Genomic DNA, 15,045 nt, shown 5'->3' on the forward strand with positions numbered 1-15,045 from the left:
AGCTTTGTTTGTTTGTTTTAAGAAGAGAGGGAAAGAGGGAAGGAAAAGTGATGGTTGTTATATGTTGTTATTTGGTCATATGTATGTCTATGTCCCTGTCAATGTATGTCCCAATTTATGTGTAAAATTCCAAATAAAAACTAGTTTAATCCTAAAATGGGCACTAAATAAAAAAATATTGATTCAAGTGATGCAAGACTCTACAAAAATGTAATAGTAATTGTGACATCAAGACATACAGTGCATTGTTGTTGTGTGCCTTCAAGTTAGTTTTGATTTATGGTGATCCTAAGGTGAATCTATCACGAGTTTTTCTTGGTAAGAATTGTTCAAAAGGGGTTTGCCATTGCCTTCCTCTGAGGTTGAAAGTGTGTGACCGGCCCAAGATTTACCCTGATTTTGGACCCAGTGCCACAGCAAGTTGACCCAGCATAAATTTTTGCCCTTCCTTTGTGACATCACCAAGATCCGTTCCCTATAACAGAACAAGAGCATGCTGCCTGGTCTTGGGAACGGTCCCTTAAATCTCAGGGAATGGAGTGTGGCTGAGCAGACAACCCTTGTTCTTATTGTGTGCTTTCAGGTCATTTTCAGCTTATGGAAACCTTAAGGTGAAGCTATCTTGAGGTTTTCTTGGCAAGATTTGTTCAGAAGGAATTGCCTTTGCTTTCCTCTTAGGCTGAGAGAGTGTGACTTGCCCAACCTCACCCAATGGCTGAGTAGGGATTTCAACTCTGGTCTCCAGAGTTGTAGCCCAACACTCAAACAACATTATACTTATTGCTTGCTGAGAGCAAAATGTGAAACAGAAATATTCTTGCATTCCATTTAACACTGGAAGTAGGAAGGTTTCCTGTTGGTTTTAAATAACTACCTTCAGTGGGGAATTTCTTTGCTCGCTTCTCAAAGAACCACTCCCCTGTTTTCACTTTAACATCCCTGTAAAAACAAACAATACATATTTGAAGCTTATATTTTTCAAAAAATTAATTTTCTGCAATTTTTCACATACAGGCTGATTACTGAAAAATTAGCTTTACCCTGGCTATCAAGCAATGAAATCTCATCTATAGCAGGGCTCCAGGCCTAAACCTATTCTGTGCTTTTGCACAAGGAGGGAACAGCCACAACACTTGGTAGCATGGGCATAATATTTGCCTTCTTGAAAATACCAACAATTTGCGTTCTAGGCTTGAAAATCTGAATACAGATTTGGAAACATAGACTGTTTTATAGAGGGCTGTCTATGGCCCGTTACAAACGGGCACCCTAGTACGTGACGAGCGCGCACTAGGGTTAGAAAGGGGCGTCCTTTCCAGATGCCCCTAACCCTAATATGCGCTCTGCGCGTAGAAAATGGCGGCGGCCATTCCACACAGCTGCTGCCATGACTACGTCACGACCGCACCGCCTCCAAATGAGGTGGCGCGGTTGTGACGTAATGGGGCCGCGTGAGGGTGCCTAGTGCGCCCTTTCCGCGGCCCCGGAAGGAGCTCAGTTTCGGAGCTCCTTCCAGCTTTGCGTCGCTGGGCGCAGCCTTTAGATGGCTGTGCCAGCGACACAGAAGAGAAAAGGGCCAAGCGGCCCCTTTCTCCTCCTCCCCGCCACCGTGAGGTGTCCTTGGGGCTCGAAGCCCCAAGGACACCCCTTTCCAGGCCGCGGGGAAGCAGCCTTTTGCCGCTTCCCCCCAGCCTGGAAAGCGGCAGATCAGGGCCTCAGCGGCTGCTGCTCTGGCCACTGAGGCCCCGATCCGGCAGGGAAAGGGGCAGGGGCAGGCCGCCACTTTTCGGCGGTCTGTAACCTGCCTACATTCACTGGTGTTAGGGGCATAGGACCCCATGAAAATGGAAAAACTGCAAATAATTTTTTTAACCTGAGAAAACACCTCTCTAGGAATCACTAGGTACTCCAGCACAATTCTATGGTCAACGTCCACCAAGGCTGAGCATAGAATTTTGATAGAGGACCTATGAAGACACACCCAACTAAAGGTGGTGGCAGGTTTGGGTGTGCAACGCCGGTACCCTGGTGAGATCAAACTCTTCTACCCAAAAAAGGCTCTGAAGCTGAATGTAAAGTTTAAAAGGGGGGAAATTTAATTTAAAGGACAAAATAAAGAGTTTTCTCCTCCCCAGCTCTAAACAAAAGGTACTTTACAGTTGCAGCAATCTTCAGGTTGTCATTTTTCTGGGGCTGATGGTTTGCTCCCCTCACTCAATGGAGCTGGTGCAGGGTCTTTCAGCTCCTGAATTCTTCTATTTTCTTGCTGATGGTAACTAATTCGGCTGAGTTGGTAACTAATTTGGCTGAGGTGTAAGAAATGCCCTTTCCGGCTGTCTGGGCCTGCTTGCTCTCAGCAAAGACTGCTCCCCAACTAAAAACCTCTAGCTACCGCAGAGCATGTTGGGAAAGGGCAAACCAAACCTGGAAATAATGCAGGGGAAACCTACAGCTCCTCCCACAAACTAATACAATGAACTTTTCTATACTAAAATAATCTATGGCCTGAACCAACACGAAAGAAAATGCAGGGGGAAGTCAATCAGTCCTGGCAGGACATCACAGGACCTATGAATGCCTAGGGAAATGTTCTCTATAGCAATCTCTATGTCTGTCAGTGCAGCTTCCAGTGAATGTTTCCACAGAGGAAACACTATAGGACCTAGAGTTTCTTAGAAAGAACATATGAATCAAATCTGCAAATAACATCAAATCAGCAAATGTCAAAGCCGCAAATCAGGAATAGGCAACCCTGGGAGGATAGGGGACACATTAGCCCCCCCCCCCCCCCAAACTGGAAGGTTAGACCCTGTGCAAAAAATAAAATTTTACCACTAAATGCCTTCTAGGTGAAGTGGGGACATTTTTTGCCATGCTTTGAGGAGCTCTTGACTCCCTGTATTTGACCCCCTGAGGGTCAAATGAGTCCCCACTTTGCCCATCCCTATTTAATTCACAGATTGAAATAAGAGTTTGAAACTGGTTTACAACACATGTGACAGTTGCCTATGCGCATCGATTTTTTTTTACAAAAAGCACCTTCCCCAACCTGAAGCCCTCCCCCCGCTCCCCCAAGTGTATTAAACTATTTTATTTATTAGGTATATTCATATCCCACCTTTTCTCCAATGAGCGCAGGTGGTATACACAGCTCTCACATTTCCCCCATTTTATCCTCTCAAGACCACTATTAGGTAGATCATGGTTAGAGGGTGACTAGCCCAGTGATAAACTTATCGCACAGTATTTGGAGTCATGGGAACAGACAGGAATGGGGGGAAACATGTGTTATCACACAGGAGAATGCCACTGATGCTGCTGGGAGTCCCGAAGCCATTCGTCAGCCATTCCTTGCAGCTGATTTTGAAGAACAGTTCAAAATCATACTTCAAAATCAGCTGCATGGAATGGATGGGGAATGGCTTGGGGACTCCCGGCAGCATCAACAGCGTTCTCTCGTGCAATAACACACATTCTCCCCCCGTTCTGTTCTGTTTTGTTCCAGTCCCTCCAAGTACTGTGCGCTAAGCTTATGAGTTTCATGGTTCACTGGGGACTAGAAAATGGATGTCCAAAGTCTTGAATCAAATAGTTTAATCACTATACCATACTGTATCTAGTGATCATGCAGTATGGTTTTTCTTTCATCATCTAAAATTAGTCAAAAGGAGGAGATGATTTTGATCATAACTACAGCCTAGAGGTAGGAAAGTTTATTCTTTTCTCCCATACCACTTTCAGTCATTAACTAAGGAGGAAGAATTACACAGGCACAGTATCTTTTTTTAAAAAAAAAAAATCCATGGCTAATAACAGTTAAAGAGTGGCTTTGCCTGGGGAAAAGCTTAAACCATTCCTTCCCCTTATGATTCTCAAATTATTTCTTTTAGGCTTCAAGTACTGTAAAGCTGTTTCAAATGAACTGTTACAGTCCTTCATTAATTGTACTATATGAGACTACAAGGCAGAAATAGGCTATTTGAATGCTTACCTTTGTAAGGAAAACATTTTGTGCATGGAAAGGTAGCACATCAAAACTAGGCAAATGCCTTTCTGTTTGTGTGTATGTACTTTCAACTTACAGCAACCCCTTGAATTCCACAGAGTTTTCTTAGGCAAGGAATACTCAGAAGTGGTTTTACCAGTTCCTTCCTCTTAAATATAGCCTACAGCACCTGATATTCATTGGTGGTCTCCCATCCAAGTACAAAACCAAGGTTTGCCCTGCTTAGTTTCTATGTTCAGACAGGATCTGATGCTTTAGGGTATTTAGGCTCTTTACTTTTTCCTCAACCCAATAATTTTCCACGTTAAAGAGGCTTCTTTTTACACAGGAAGGTGTTTTTTAAAGGATTTCAGGAAGGGGTTGTATCATATGCTGATTGGTGTACTGGGTTAAAATAAACTGACCTGGGGTAAATTGATCATATCTTAGAGGTAAAAAGAGTGGGAGTCACAAAGCTTGGGAGTCCCAAGAACTCCAGTATTGCTCTAGCCACACAAAGTAAGATTACCATTATTGTATTCCATTCTACACAGCCACTTGTATAGGGTGTTGTTGGTTTTTACTGTTCTTAATTGTTAACTTTGTATTATTATCATGCTGATGTTTTAATTGTCTTACTCTTTGATGTACACCGCTGTGATCGCTGGAATAGCAGTATAAAAATAAAATTTTATTATTATACATTATTCTAATCTTTTATTTAATCTGACAACTCAATAATATTTCTTAATTAGTACTGAAGGCCTTGATAGCTGGTGTCTACTAGATAACAAACATATTCTAATGAAAGAAACAGTAGCACCACCTCCCCATGTCAGTTTATTTTAACCCAGTATAAAATCAGAACAAACAGGAACAAAATATGAAACTTAAATCAGTCTGAATGTACCCACAGTGAGAATATGGAGACCAATATTGACTTCTTGAGCTGCCTGGCTGAAGGAACCAGCTCACCTCATAGCAAGATGATGACTAGGTGAGGGAAAAAAAGAATACTAGTGCAAGCATTCACTTACAACAACTTCTATTGCATTGAAAGAATGTGTCAGAGAGGCCAGATCTCAGACTACCATGTGCTGTAGTTAGTACAAGGATACTAGCATTCTGCCCCTCTGCATATATGGATCTCCCACAAGAACTACAGAAAAAAATCTTAGCTGGATGAGCCACATGTTTGATAAACTGCTGCAATTCAAATGTTCTTCAGTGTCTGTAACTACTGCAGCGTTTTACTGACATCAGGCTTCCTACAACATATCAATGCCTTTTAACTTTCCCAGAGCTAAACTACTTCTCCCGCCACATTTGCGGCTTTGACTTTTGCGGCTTTGATTATTCATGGATTTTATTAATATTTTATCTCTAGGAATATCTAAGTCCTCTAGAGCAACTCTGTGGTCAACTTTAACATAAAGTCGCACTGAAGGACCTAGAGATTCCTAGAGAGAACTCTCCACCAGGCATCTGTAGCTCCTCCAGCGCAATTATATGGTCAATGTCTGGCGGATGTTGACTACAGAGTTACACTGGAGGACCTAGATATTCCTAGAGAGGTGTTCTCTTGGTAAAAATATAGTGATTTTTGTTATTTGGTGTATTTCCACATTCATGGGGGTCATGTGTCCCTAACCCCAGCAAATGTGGAGGGATGAATGTAGTCTAGACACTATTCACACAGTCAGTAATTATGGTAATTGCTTTTTAAAAAGAAAGTACAAGAAAGGGGGAAGGAAATCTTGAGTACAAGGGAGGGGGAACTTATGCCTTCCTCCCATGATGTAGTCCCAGTCCGGACTGGTGGTCTTACACCTTCTATTTGAACTATGAAAATCCTTCTGTTTGGTCAATGGGAGCTTCCCCTCCATGCAAATAGAAGGTTTGGAGTGGGAACTGATCTGGATTGGTACCTGAAGGGGAAAATTAACACTCATCTAGGGCCTTGATTCAAATTAGAAGCGGTTCAGCTCCCAAGGGCTATTTTATAAAGTATTTGTAACTCTGAAAATCAACTCAACCCTATCATAAACACTATTAAACATTCGGACTGTACTCCTTTCCTTCCTTGCTCCCAGGAAACTGTGCTAGCTCTCCTCCACCACTGTTCGTTCTTAATTCCTTCTTCTCCCATCCCCAAAGACATGCTGCCTTCTTTTCTTTCTTCCTTTTCAACAGAAGACTGCTCTACAGCTCCTACAAGTCTGAGATCCATAATGGACTTCACTATTTTCATAAAGAAGACAACAAATAACCCAACTACAGAGAGTTAAAATTTGGTGTACCCCAGGGCGCCATCCTGTCTCCCATGCTATTTAACATTTACATGAAGCCACTGGGTGAAATTATCCAGAGACATGGGGAGGGGTGTTATCAATATGCTGATGACATCCAAATATATTTCTCTATATCTCGGACTGATGCAGTGACTAAGGATGGCATCTCTCTTCTGAATGCTTGTCTTGGGGCGGTGATGGACTGGATGAGGGAAAACTGACTTAAGCTGAATCCAGGTAAGACCGAGGTACTCGTTATAGGAAACCCGAGCCCGGGTATGGAGTTACGGCAGCCAGTTCTATGTGGCAGCCAGGTTAATTACAGGTACTTCTCGTAATGATCACATAACACCAGTTTTTAAATCCCTTCATTGGCTACCAATTAGTTTCCGGCAAGGTACAAGGTGTTGGTGATTACCTTTAAAGCCCTACATGGCTTGGGTCCAGAATATTAAGGGAACACCTCCTTCTGTACTGTCCGTCCCACACGCTAAGGTCCTTGGGGAAAAATCTACTTCAGCCAAAAAAATCTAGACTAACCTCAGTTACCCAGAGGGCCTTCTCCACTGCTGTTCTGAACCTTTGGAATGACCTGACGAAGGAGATCCGCCACATTTCCACTCTTACAGCCTTTAAGAAGACTCTTAAGACACATCTTTTCCGGCAGCCTTCCCTACCTAATTCCTCTCTCTGTTTACTGTGACTTATGTCGCTCTGTCCACCAATTCTTCTCTTAAATTTAATGAAGAAGAATTAAATTAAAATTAATTAAAATTAAATTCTTCCCTCAAGAAGAGCCCTCTCTCCATGCCAGCTGTCATCATCCGGCCTGGGAGGGAGTGAAAAGGCAGGCCAAACTCCATCAGAGCTAGCCTCAAAAAGAAGAGCCCTCCCTCTATGCCAACTGTCATCAGGCCTGGGAGGGAGTGAAAAAGACAAGCCCAACTCCATCAGGCCTAGCTGTGAATTACTGTGACTTACATTGCTCTGTTTTATCATATTGTATTGTATTGTATTGTATTCTCTACGCATTTTTATTGCTGTGACCCACCCAGATTCCTTGTGATTGGGCGGGCTATAAATAAATCATTATTATTATTGCTATTAAGTGATTTGTACAATAATTCTCACTCATAAGCATAGCAGATAGTACACATCCACAGGGAGGGTTTCAGATAGATGCGACATCCGGAGCACACTTGATGACTGCACCCGTTGCACACTGCACCTCTGTTTATCAGCATTCCAAGAGACCTCTGGCAGCGGGCACATGACTTTGCCTGATTTTCACTGCTTGTGCTTTTTGCCCTCTTCCATCGAAGTTTCTGCAGCTGTATTTTCAGATTTCTGTTCTCAGGACAGAGGAAAGAGGTGTGTTACTATGGAAGCATTTTCAATATTATACCCTGTAAAAGTTGCTAGAGTGCAACATGAGCCCAAGTCAGCATAACTGATAGTAATGGATGATGGTAGCTGCAGTTCAACAACATATGAAGGATCACAGCTTCCCCAAATCTGATATTCCTGGAAAATGACTGGAGGACATCACCCAGAGGTTTGAGCTAAAGTGTCATCCTTGTAGCTCATCTAGAAACTGTTTTAGGACAGGTAAATATATACAAGCTGAAACTTGATCCTGACAAAATGAAAATACCACGGGCAAGAAAAGTTTACAAATCTGCACAGAAGATTTCACTGGTTCGAGACAGGGCTCACAGTTCCTCTGAAATACTACATTCATAATCTGAGGGTTATCCTGAACTATCCGTTGAGGCACAGGTAGCTGTGGTGGTCAGGACTATCTTTTACCAATTGAGGTTACTGTACCAACTGCGATCTTATCTGAATGAAGGAGATAAGAGTTACTCATCCTTTGGTAACATTCAGACTATACCAGTGCATAGAAACACAGTTTATGTGTGGAGTCTCTGAAGACAGTTTGGAAAGCTACACTAAGCAGATTCTAATGGGAGCAAAGCATTTGGATCATATTGTCCCTGTTTTATGCCAGTTGCCATGACTGTCTACTCACTACACAGTGCAATTCAAAGTTCTGGCATCAAAGAGCTAGGGACCAACATGCTAAAAGAATTCATTGCACTTGCACAAGCCTTCCTGAGCATTTAGGTTTGTTTAACGGATGCTGCTTCTTTGCTTGCCATTAATTGCAATTAGATTGGTGGTGGGCATAAGGGAATAGGGCCTTTGCTGCAGCAATTGCATCATCATGATCATCATCCTTGGTGAGATTCCCTCCTCTAAGACCTAAATTTGGCTCCTTCACTGTCATTCTTTGGGCAAGCCCATAAAATTTAAAATTATTATTTTAATTTGCCTTTGGTCAGTAATGGATTTTTATCTCTTATACGAAGACTTTACCTTTTTTCTCATTGGCCTTTGAATGAAACATTTTTAAAAAATTTAAATATTGGTGTTTATTGATTTTTGTTTTGTTTTGTTTTAATATCTTGCTTCTGATTCTGTATTTTAGGAAAAATATTTTAAAGCATCTAAGAATTACAAGAAATAAACTAAGAAATAAATAAATCCGTAACTTCTATTTCCAGTTTACTATCTAGTGTTATGCTGAAGTAATAGTTGATTTCAAGATCTTAGTGGAGCTTACTTCTTTTGCCCTTCCTTAGATTATCTGGGTTTTTTAAAAAAGTATTTTGTATTACATACTTCCTGCAAATGTTTTCTTCTGGAATACTATCATGAGAATGTCCAAGTGAAGAAGATGAGGGGAGGGGGCACAGCAGCAAATAACAGATGAGAAAAATAAAAACAGACCAAAACCAGAGGGGGCGGGCGTTAGAGAATTATGGCACACCATATTCCATAATGGTAACATACCTTATTCTTTCTTCATCCACCTTTCTTAATATTTGGTCACGATGAAGGACCTCTAAAATAATCTCTTGCTCCAGGCCCTTAAGGAAATTGAGATCAAATTCCCTGGACATTTTTTCTCCTGATTCTAACAACACTGTTTAGAGAATCCTATGCACCCCTTCAGGAGACACGTGTTGCTGAAGCCTTTCAGGAATCGAAAAAAGTTGTATGTGTTAACACAGAACTGCCTGTGTTGATTTTGTGTTCATTTCAGATCCATTTGCATTGTGTCATACTTCTGAAAAAGAATGAAAAGAGTCCTTTTCCTTGCAGGTCATCATTTTCGTACTCATCACCTACTGAACACAGATGGTTTGCAGGATAACACTTAGCGCTACTGTCTCCCACAAACAAGGGGACTTCAGGCTCCCAGTCTGGTGCAAGCAGTGCCTAAACAGATGGAATGATAAGCAGTTTGGGTTGATTAATACAGTACATATTTGTATGCTTCAAATTAGGAAACATTAGAAACAGTAAAAAAACAAGAAAGTAATCCCACTTACCTTGTTTTAACTTTAGGGATTTCATATGAATATAAGATTATTTTTCTTAAGACCTATGGAAGAAGGGGGAAAAAAAGGGGGGGGGGGAGTTACACCCTCTCCAACCTCACTTTTTTTTCTGAAACACAGTGCTAGCTCCCAGTTCTTCAAAAAAGGAAAATACACACCCAAATTAATACAAGGTATCATAGAACTCAACCCGCATCCTAGTTTAAAACAACAAAAAAAGAAGATATCTTAACTGAAATACATATCCCTCTTCGTGCACTCTGCTGTTCCTCTTATTCTCCTGAAGTGAGCATGTACCCTGGTGCAAAGGACAGGCACTTTATAGAGTCTTTTTAAAATCAATCAATTATTTATAGGCCTTAATAGATAATGGATATGTCTTTGAATCTATCCCTGGATGGTGTCTGCAGAGACAGATAAAAACATTCTGTGCAAAACAATGCCATTATCACTGACCACACACAGCCCATACTCATACCAGCTCAGGGGTGAGCTTTGTCCAGAAGATACACATTTAACAGGAAAAGCCATATCTGCATTGACTTATAGTTGTCAACAGTAAAAACCAGTAAGCATTTAAACAAAAGCCTCTAGCTTGGAGAAAAAAATAATCATAAAGAGAAGATAAATATAGGTTGCAACTGCATGAGTGATCACTCATCTTCTGGAATGCTGCAAGAGTAAACCAAGGGCACAATACCAATTTTAAGAGAAAGCACAAGAAGCTGGGAGGAGGGGTTGGAGGAAGAAACTGTGTGTATTTGTTTGTGATTCTAACCAAAGATCCTGTCTCCATGTCTATTAACATAAAAGAGGCTGCTATGTGCCTGACTGATGGCTTTGAGGTCCAAATGAAACAGATCACAGCTTTTTGCAGTTTCAGAGATTTTTCATGTATTTCACCCCCTGTCAACAAAACATGTCAAGACACATGGCTGAATTAAGCAATTAAGTTGAATTAAATATTCACACCATCACCAAAACAAGGTACACTTAACCATAGTAGTGCAGTGTGTGCTACTGTAATGAGTAAGCAAGACTAACTCATAACATACCATGGCAAACTGGGTTCTCTAGGAATTATAAAGACTCCATCCAAAGTGTTATGATCTTAAAAAATCATATTACAATTTCTGCTATTTACATTCAGAAAACAAATTGATCTTCAGAAAAAGGCAACAAAATCCAAAACAGTGATACCTTTATTGGACCGACTAAAAAGCACAAAATATATCATACACGCGTTTGAAACTTCACTGGCTTTTTCATCAGGCAAAGATCCTAAAAAATCAAAAAGGTAAAGATAAAGGTAGTCCCTTGACATGAATGTCTCGTTGTAACCAACTGAAGGAGGTAGTGCTCATTTCTGTTACTAAGCCAAAGAGCCAACATTGTCCAAAGACAACTCCAGTGGTCATGTGGCCAGCATGACTGCACCGAACGCTGTTACCTTTCCACCAAAGTGGTATTTATTTATCAACTTGCATCTGCATGCTTTTGAACTGCTAGGTTGGCAGAAGCTGGGATGAGTGACAGGAACTCACCCCATCATAAACTGCCAACCTTCCGATCTTCTGATTGTCAGAATTGGCATCTTAACCACTAAGCCACCTCATCTCTTTTAAAAAATCAAACAAATCCCTTTCTTAGACAGAAGCAACAATAAGTTGAAGGCACAAGTAATTTGTTGTGGAATATGCTCACATGAGACATGGGTGGGGTTACTCATAAGAGAATTAAGGCTTGCAACAATAGAGTTAAATGTGCATTACAAAGGAAGGAAGGAAGTTGTGTAATAGATCATTTCATACTACATAACCACAGAGAAATAAACTTGCACCTATTAAAGTCAGAAATTCATATTTATACTGTTAAATGCAACATTTTCATACTTCGATGCACCTTTCCAAAACAGAAAGGCAAATTTGCCTGATGTTCATTAACAGATTAATTGGTTTATTTTTATTTATCTTTTTAATGAGTGAACAATCTTCTTCCCAAAAAGAACACATGTATTGTCATCTAGTAGATGGCCATATCATGAGCAGACATGACTCACTAAAAGACAATAATGCTTAGGAAAGTAGAAGGCAACAGGAAAAGAGGAAGGCCACATTCCAGATGGACAGATTCAATCAAGGAAGCTATGGCTCTGAATTTGCAAGACTTGAGAAGGGGGACTTGGAGGACTCCCATTCATAGGGTTGCTGTAAGTTGAAGTCGACAGCAGTTAACAAGAACAACAAAGACAGTAGAAACTGACATCCTCTGTGCAACATTACAGAAGGGGAGGAACTTCATGGAACTGGAAGAGACCTCAAGGGCCATCCAGTCCTACCCCATTCTGCCATGCAGGAACACACAATCAAATCACTTTGTATCTATTGCTCCAGGTCCTATTCTGTGGAGCAGCAGAAAACAAGCTTGCTCCATCCTCAATATGACACCCCTTCAAATATTTATACAGGGCTATCATATCACCTCTTAGCCTTATCTTCTCCAGGCTAAACATACCCAGCTCCCTAAATTGCTCCTCATAAGGCATGGTTTCCAGCCCCTTCACCATTCTGGTTGCCCTCGTTTGAACACGCTTCAGCTTGTCAACATCCTTTTTGAACTGTGGTGCCCAGAACTAGACGCAGTATTCTAGGTGAGGCCTGACCAAAGCAGCACAGAATGGCACTATTACTTTTCTTGATCTAATCACATTGGCTTTTTTAGCTGCCACATCACACTGTTGACTCATGTTCAACTTGTGCTCTACTAGGACTCTTAGATCCCTTTCTCCAGGGAGCCTGGTGGTACAATGGTTAAATGTTGGTACTGGAGGCACTCAGTCACAAGATTGTGAGTTCGATAGGGTTGACTCAGCCTGGCCTCCTTTTGAGGTTCTAAAATGAATACCCAGCTTGTTGGGGACAATTAGCTTATATGTTGTAAACCACTTAGAGACTCTTTAATTCACTATGAAGCAGTATAGAAATGTAGCTGCTATTCCTATTGCTTTCACATGCAATCTTGTTAGGCCAGGTGTCTCCCATTCTATATCTGAGCATTTCAGTGAAAAACTGATGGCAATAAATAAATATTGTAATCTGATGAGAATACTACTGGAGGTGCTTGTTCATGACAAAATGTAAAAATTATTATTGCGGTAGGAAAGTGCATGGTTCACCTCTCTCCACAACAACCTTTCAAGGTAAGTTTGCAGAGAGGCAGTGATGGCCCAAGGTCACATGGTGAATTCCATGACCAAGCAGAGATCTGAACTTGGGTCTCTTTGTTACAACACTTTAAGCATTACTCTATAGTGTTTTTTTCAGATTAGTTGTAACTATAAAACACAGTATCAAGGTTGAGACTTAGTACAAGAAAAATGCAACAATGAATTGCTGAATTTGCATAATTATAATCTGCATAATGTTCAGGTTAAGTGCTTAGATCTGAAAAAGTGGAATACGGCAATCTTAAGATAAAGCAACACTAGACCTGGAAATATTATTTAATACAATACATATTTGTAGAAGTTGTATCACATTAGCTCCCATCATATGTGCAAGTGCACTTTTAAAACATATCAAATACATGCATTTTAATCCATCATAAACAGTAATGAGAACTGTACATCCTAAAATAGGATAGCATGATAGAAAATAGAAAATTAAATTTTAAAAATGAATTTTCCATTTGTTGGTAATTGGAATTTTTTTTGGGGGGGAGGGGATTTAGCACTCTCTTTTAATCATAACTGTATGGTATCTTTGGGATATTACATGAGGAGAAATGAGATAGTACACTCGATTGCTGATTCAATAAATCCTGAAAAACAGTGCATATGCATTCTGCTAGTGGCAGAAAACACATTAATTAGCTACAGAGAGAGGAATGAATATCATCTGCCTTGCGAATATCTAACTGACACTATCATGTGAAACAAGCCCTACCTTTGTTAGCAAAGATCTCCTGACCTTCTTCTCATAGAGTTCCACATGGTTCACTTTATTGAAGAAAAAAGCTTATCACCTTCTCATCCATTTTCTTCCTGTTGGGCCCACATTTGACATATAGGACCTCTGTACACTTCACTGTATGGTCCTACAGCTTTCCATATCAGAAGTACTTGCTACTCATGTAGTCGGATGTCAAAACAGACCTTAAATGCTTTAAAGGTTTGGGAGGGAGTAGCTTGCTGTGAGAAAAGACAAAACTTTACTCATCAAAATGTACTTGAAGCCTCGCTAAACCACCTAACAGGAAGAGCTGTAGCTATTAAATAAATGTTCACATGATTTCCTCCTCTCCCCCTTCCTAATGTTAGAAGTGTGCAATATTGCAATCCTCAACTTCCGCAAACTTTCAGATTAAGATCACCGAGAGCTGTCATTTACTAGAAATGACAGTTTTTCCCTCCCTTGACATCGTGGTGGCCTGTATGTTGTATGCGTATTCAGGGTTAGCTGTGCTGTGGCCATACAGCAAAATAAAACAAAACCCAACATCCACAAAAAAGTAGTATCTTTATTGGTCAGCCAAAATGCACATAACACATGATGTAAATTTTTCAAGCTCGACTGGCTTCTTTATTAGGCAAAAGATGTTTTAAAAATCACACAGGAAGAAGAAAGAATGACAATGCTGAAGTCACCAGCCTACACTGTGTATGAATGTTGTCTCTTTTCTAATGCAGTTGGTTTGGAGGGTGGAAGCCATACCTCTCTTGGCCATGTAGGGACTTTAGCCAAGGACAGTGGAATTTAAACTCAATTAGCGAAGCCACAGGCCCCTTTCTTGTTTGTTGCATGATTATTATCATATATATTCCAACTCTTGTTTTACCAGAATATAGTCATATGTAGTTATTTTATTTGGATAGATCCATCTTGCCCATGGCAAGCTCTGTCTGCTCTTTGCTGGTATGAGCAGAAGTCAAAGGACTGAGAGGTAGTAATGGGCTGCATTTAGGGACTTATAACTTGTGAGAGGGCCTATGAAACATTCCTTCTTTTAGGTACCCCATGGAAAATAAACATCTTTTTATGGAACTACCAATGCTTTTGTGACATTTCTAGTCAGTATCATACTATTCACCCTTATTTTACACAGATTTGCAGGTCCAGTAACCAACAAACCTCAGACTAGGGAAAACATCACCATGCTTAGCAAGAGTGAATGAATGTGGGTAGTAAGGATCAGCATAGCTAATCCAAACATATTCTTGCCACATGGTGTGCCAGTCTTCTAGAACAGTGTTTCATGTTGGAAGCAAAGAGGTTTCAGACTTTTTAAAAAAGTGATTAGTAAGAGAGGGGAGTCTAGATCAGGGGTAGGCAACCTGCGGCCCGCGGGCTGGATGCGGCCCGGC

The 15,045-nt window shown here is 40.8% G+C and overlaps 1 protein-coding gene across 1 annotated transcript in view; it reads right to left on the reverse strand.

Moving 5' to 3' along the window:
* Window positions 1-13,673, reverse strand: part of SYTL3 (synaptotagmin like 3) — a 43,791-nt gene extending 30,118 nt beyond the window's left edge. Inside the window, exons 1-5 of the mRNA XM_089528434.1 lie at window positions 13,628-13,673; window positions 9,675-9,727; window positions 9,133-9,561; window positions 7,408-7,623; window positions 875-939 (exon numbers count right to left, since the gene is read on the reverse strand). Of these exons, the coding sequence (XP_089384560.1) occupies window positions 875-939; window positions 7,408-7,623; window positions 9,133-9,242 (391 nt within the window). The 5' untranslated portion in view covers window positions 9,243-9,561; window positions 9,675-9,727; window positions 13,628-13,673. The remainder of the gene's footprint in view (window positions 1-874; window positions 940-7,407; window positions 7,624-9,132; window positions 9,562-9,674; window positions 9,728-13,627) is intronic.
* Between the last annotated feature and the right edge of the window lie 1,372 nt (window positions 13,674-15,045).

This window comes from Sceloporus occidentalis, unplaced genomic scaffold, assembly GCF_023333645.1.
Source record: "Sceloporus occidentalis isolate IW3139 unplaced genomic scaffold, rSceOcc1.0.p SCAF_6, whole genome shotgun sequence".
NCBI lineage: Eukaryota > Metazoa > Chordata > Lepidosauria > Squamata > Phrynosomatidae > Sceloporus > Sceloporus occidentalis.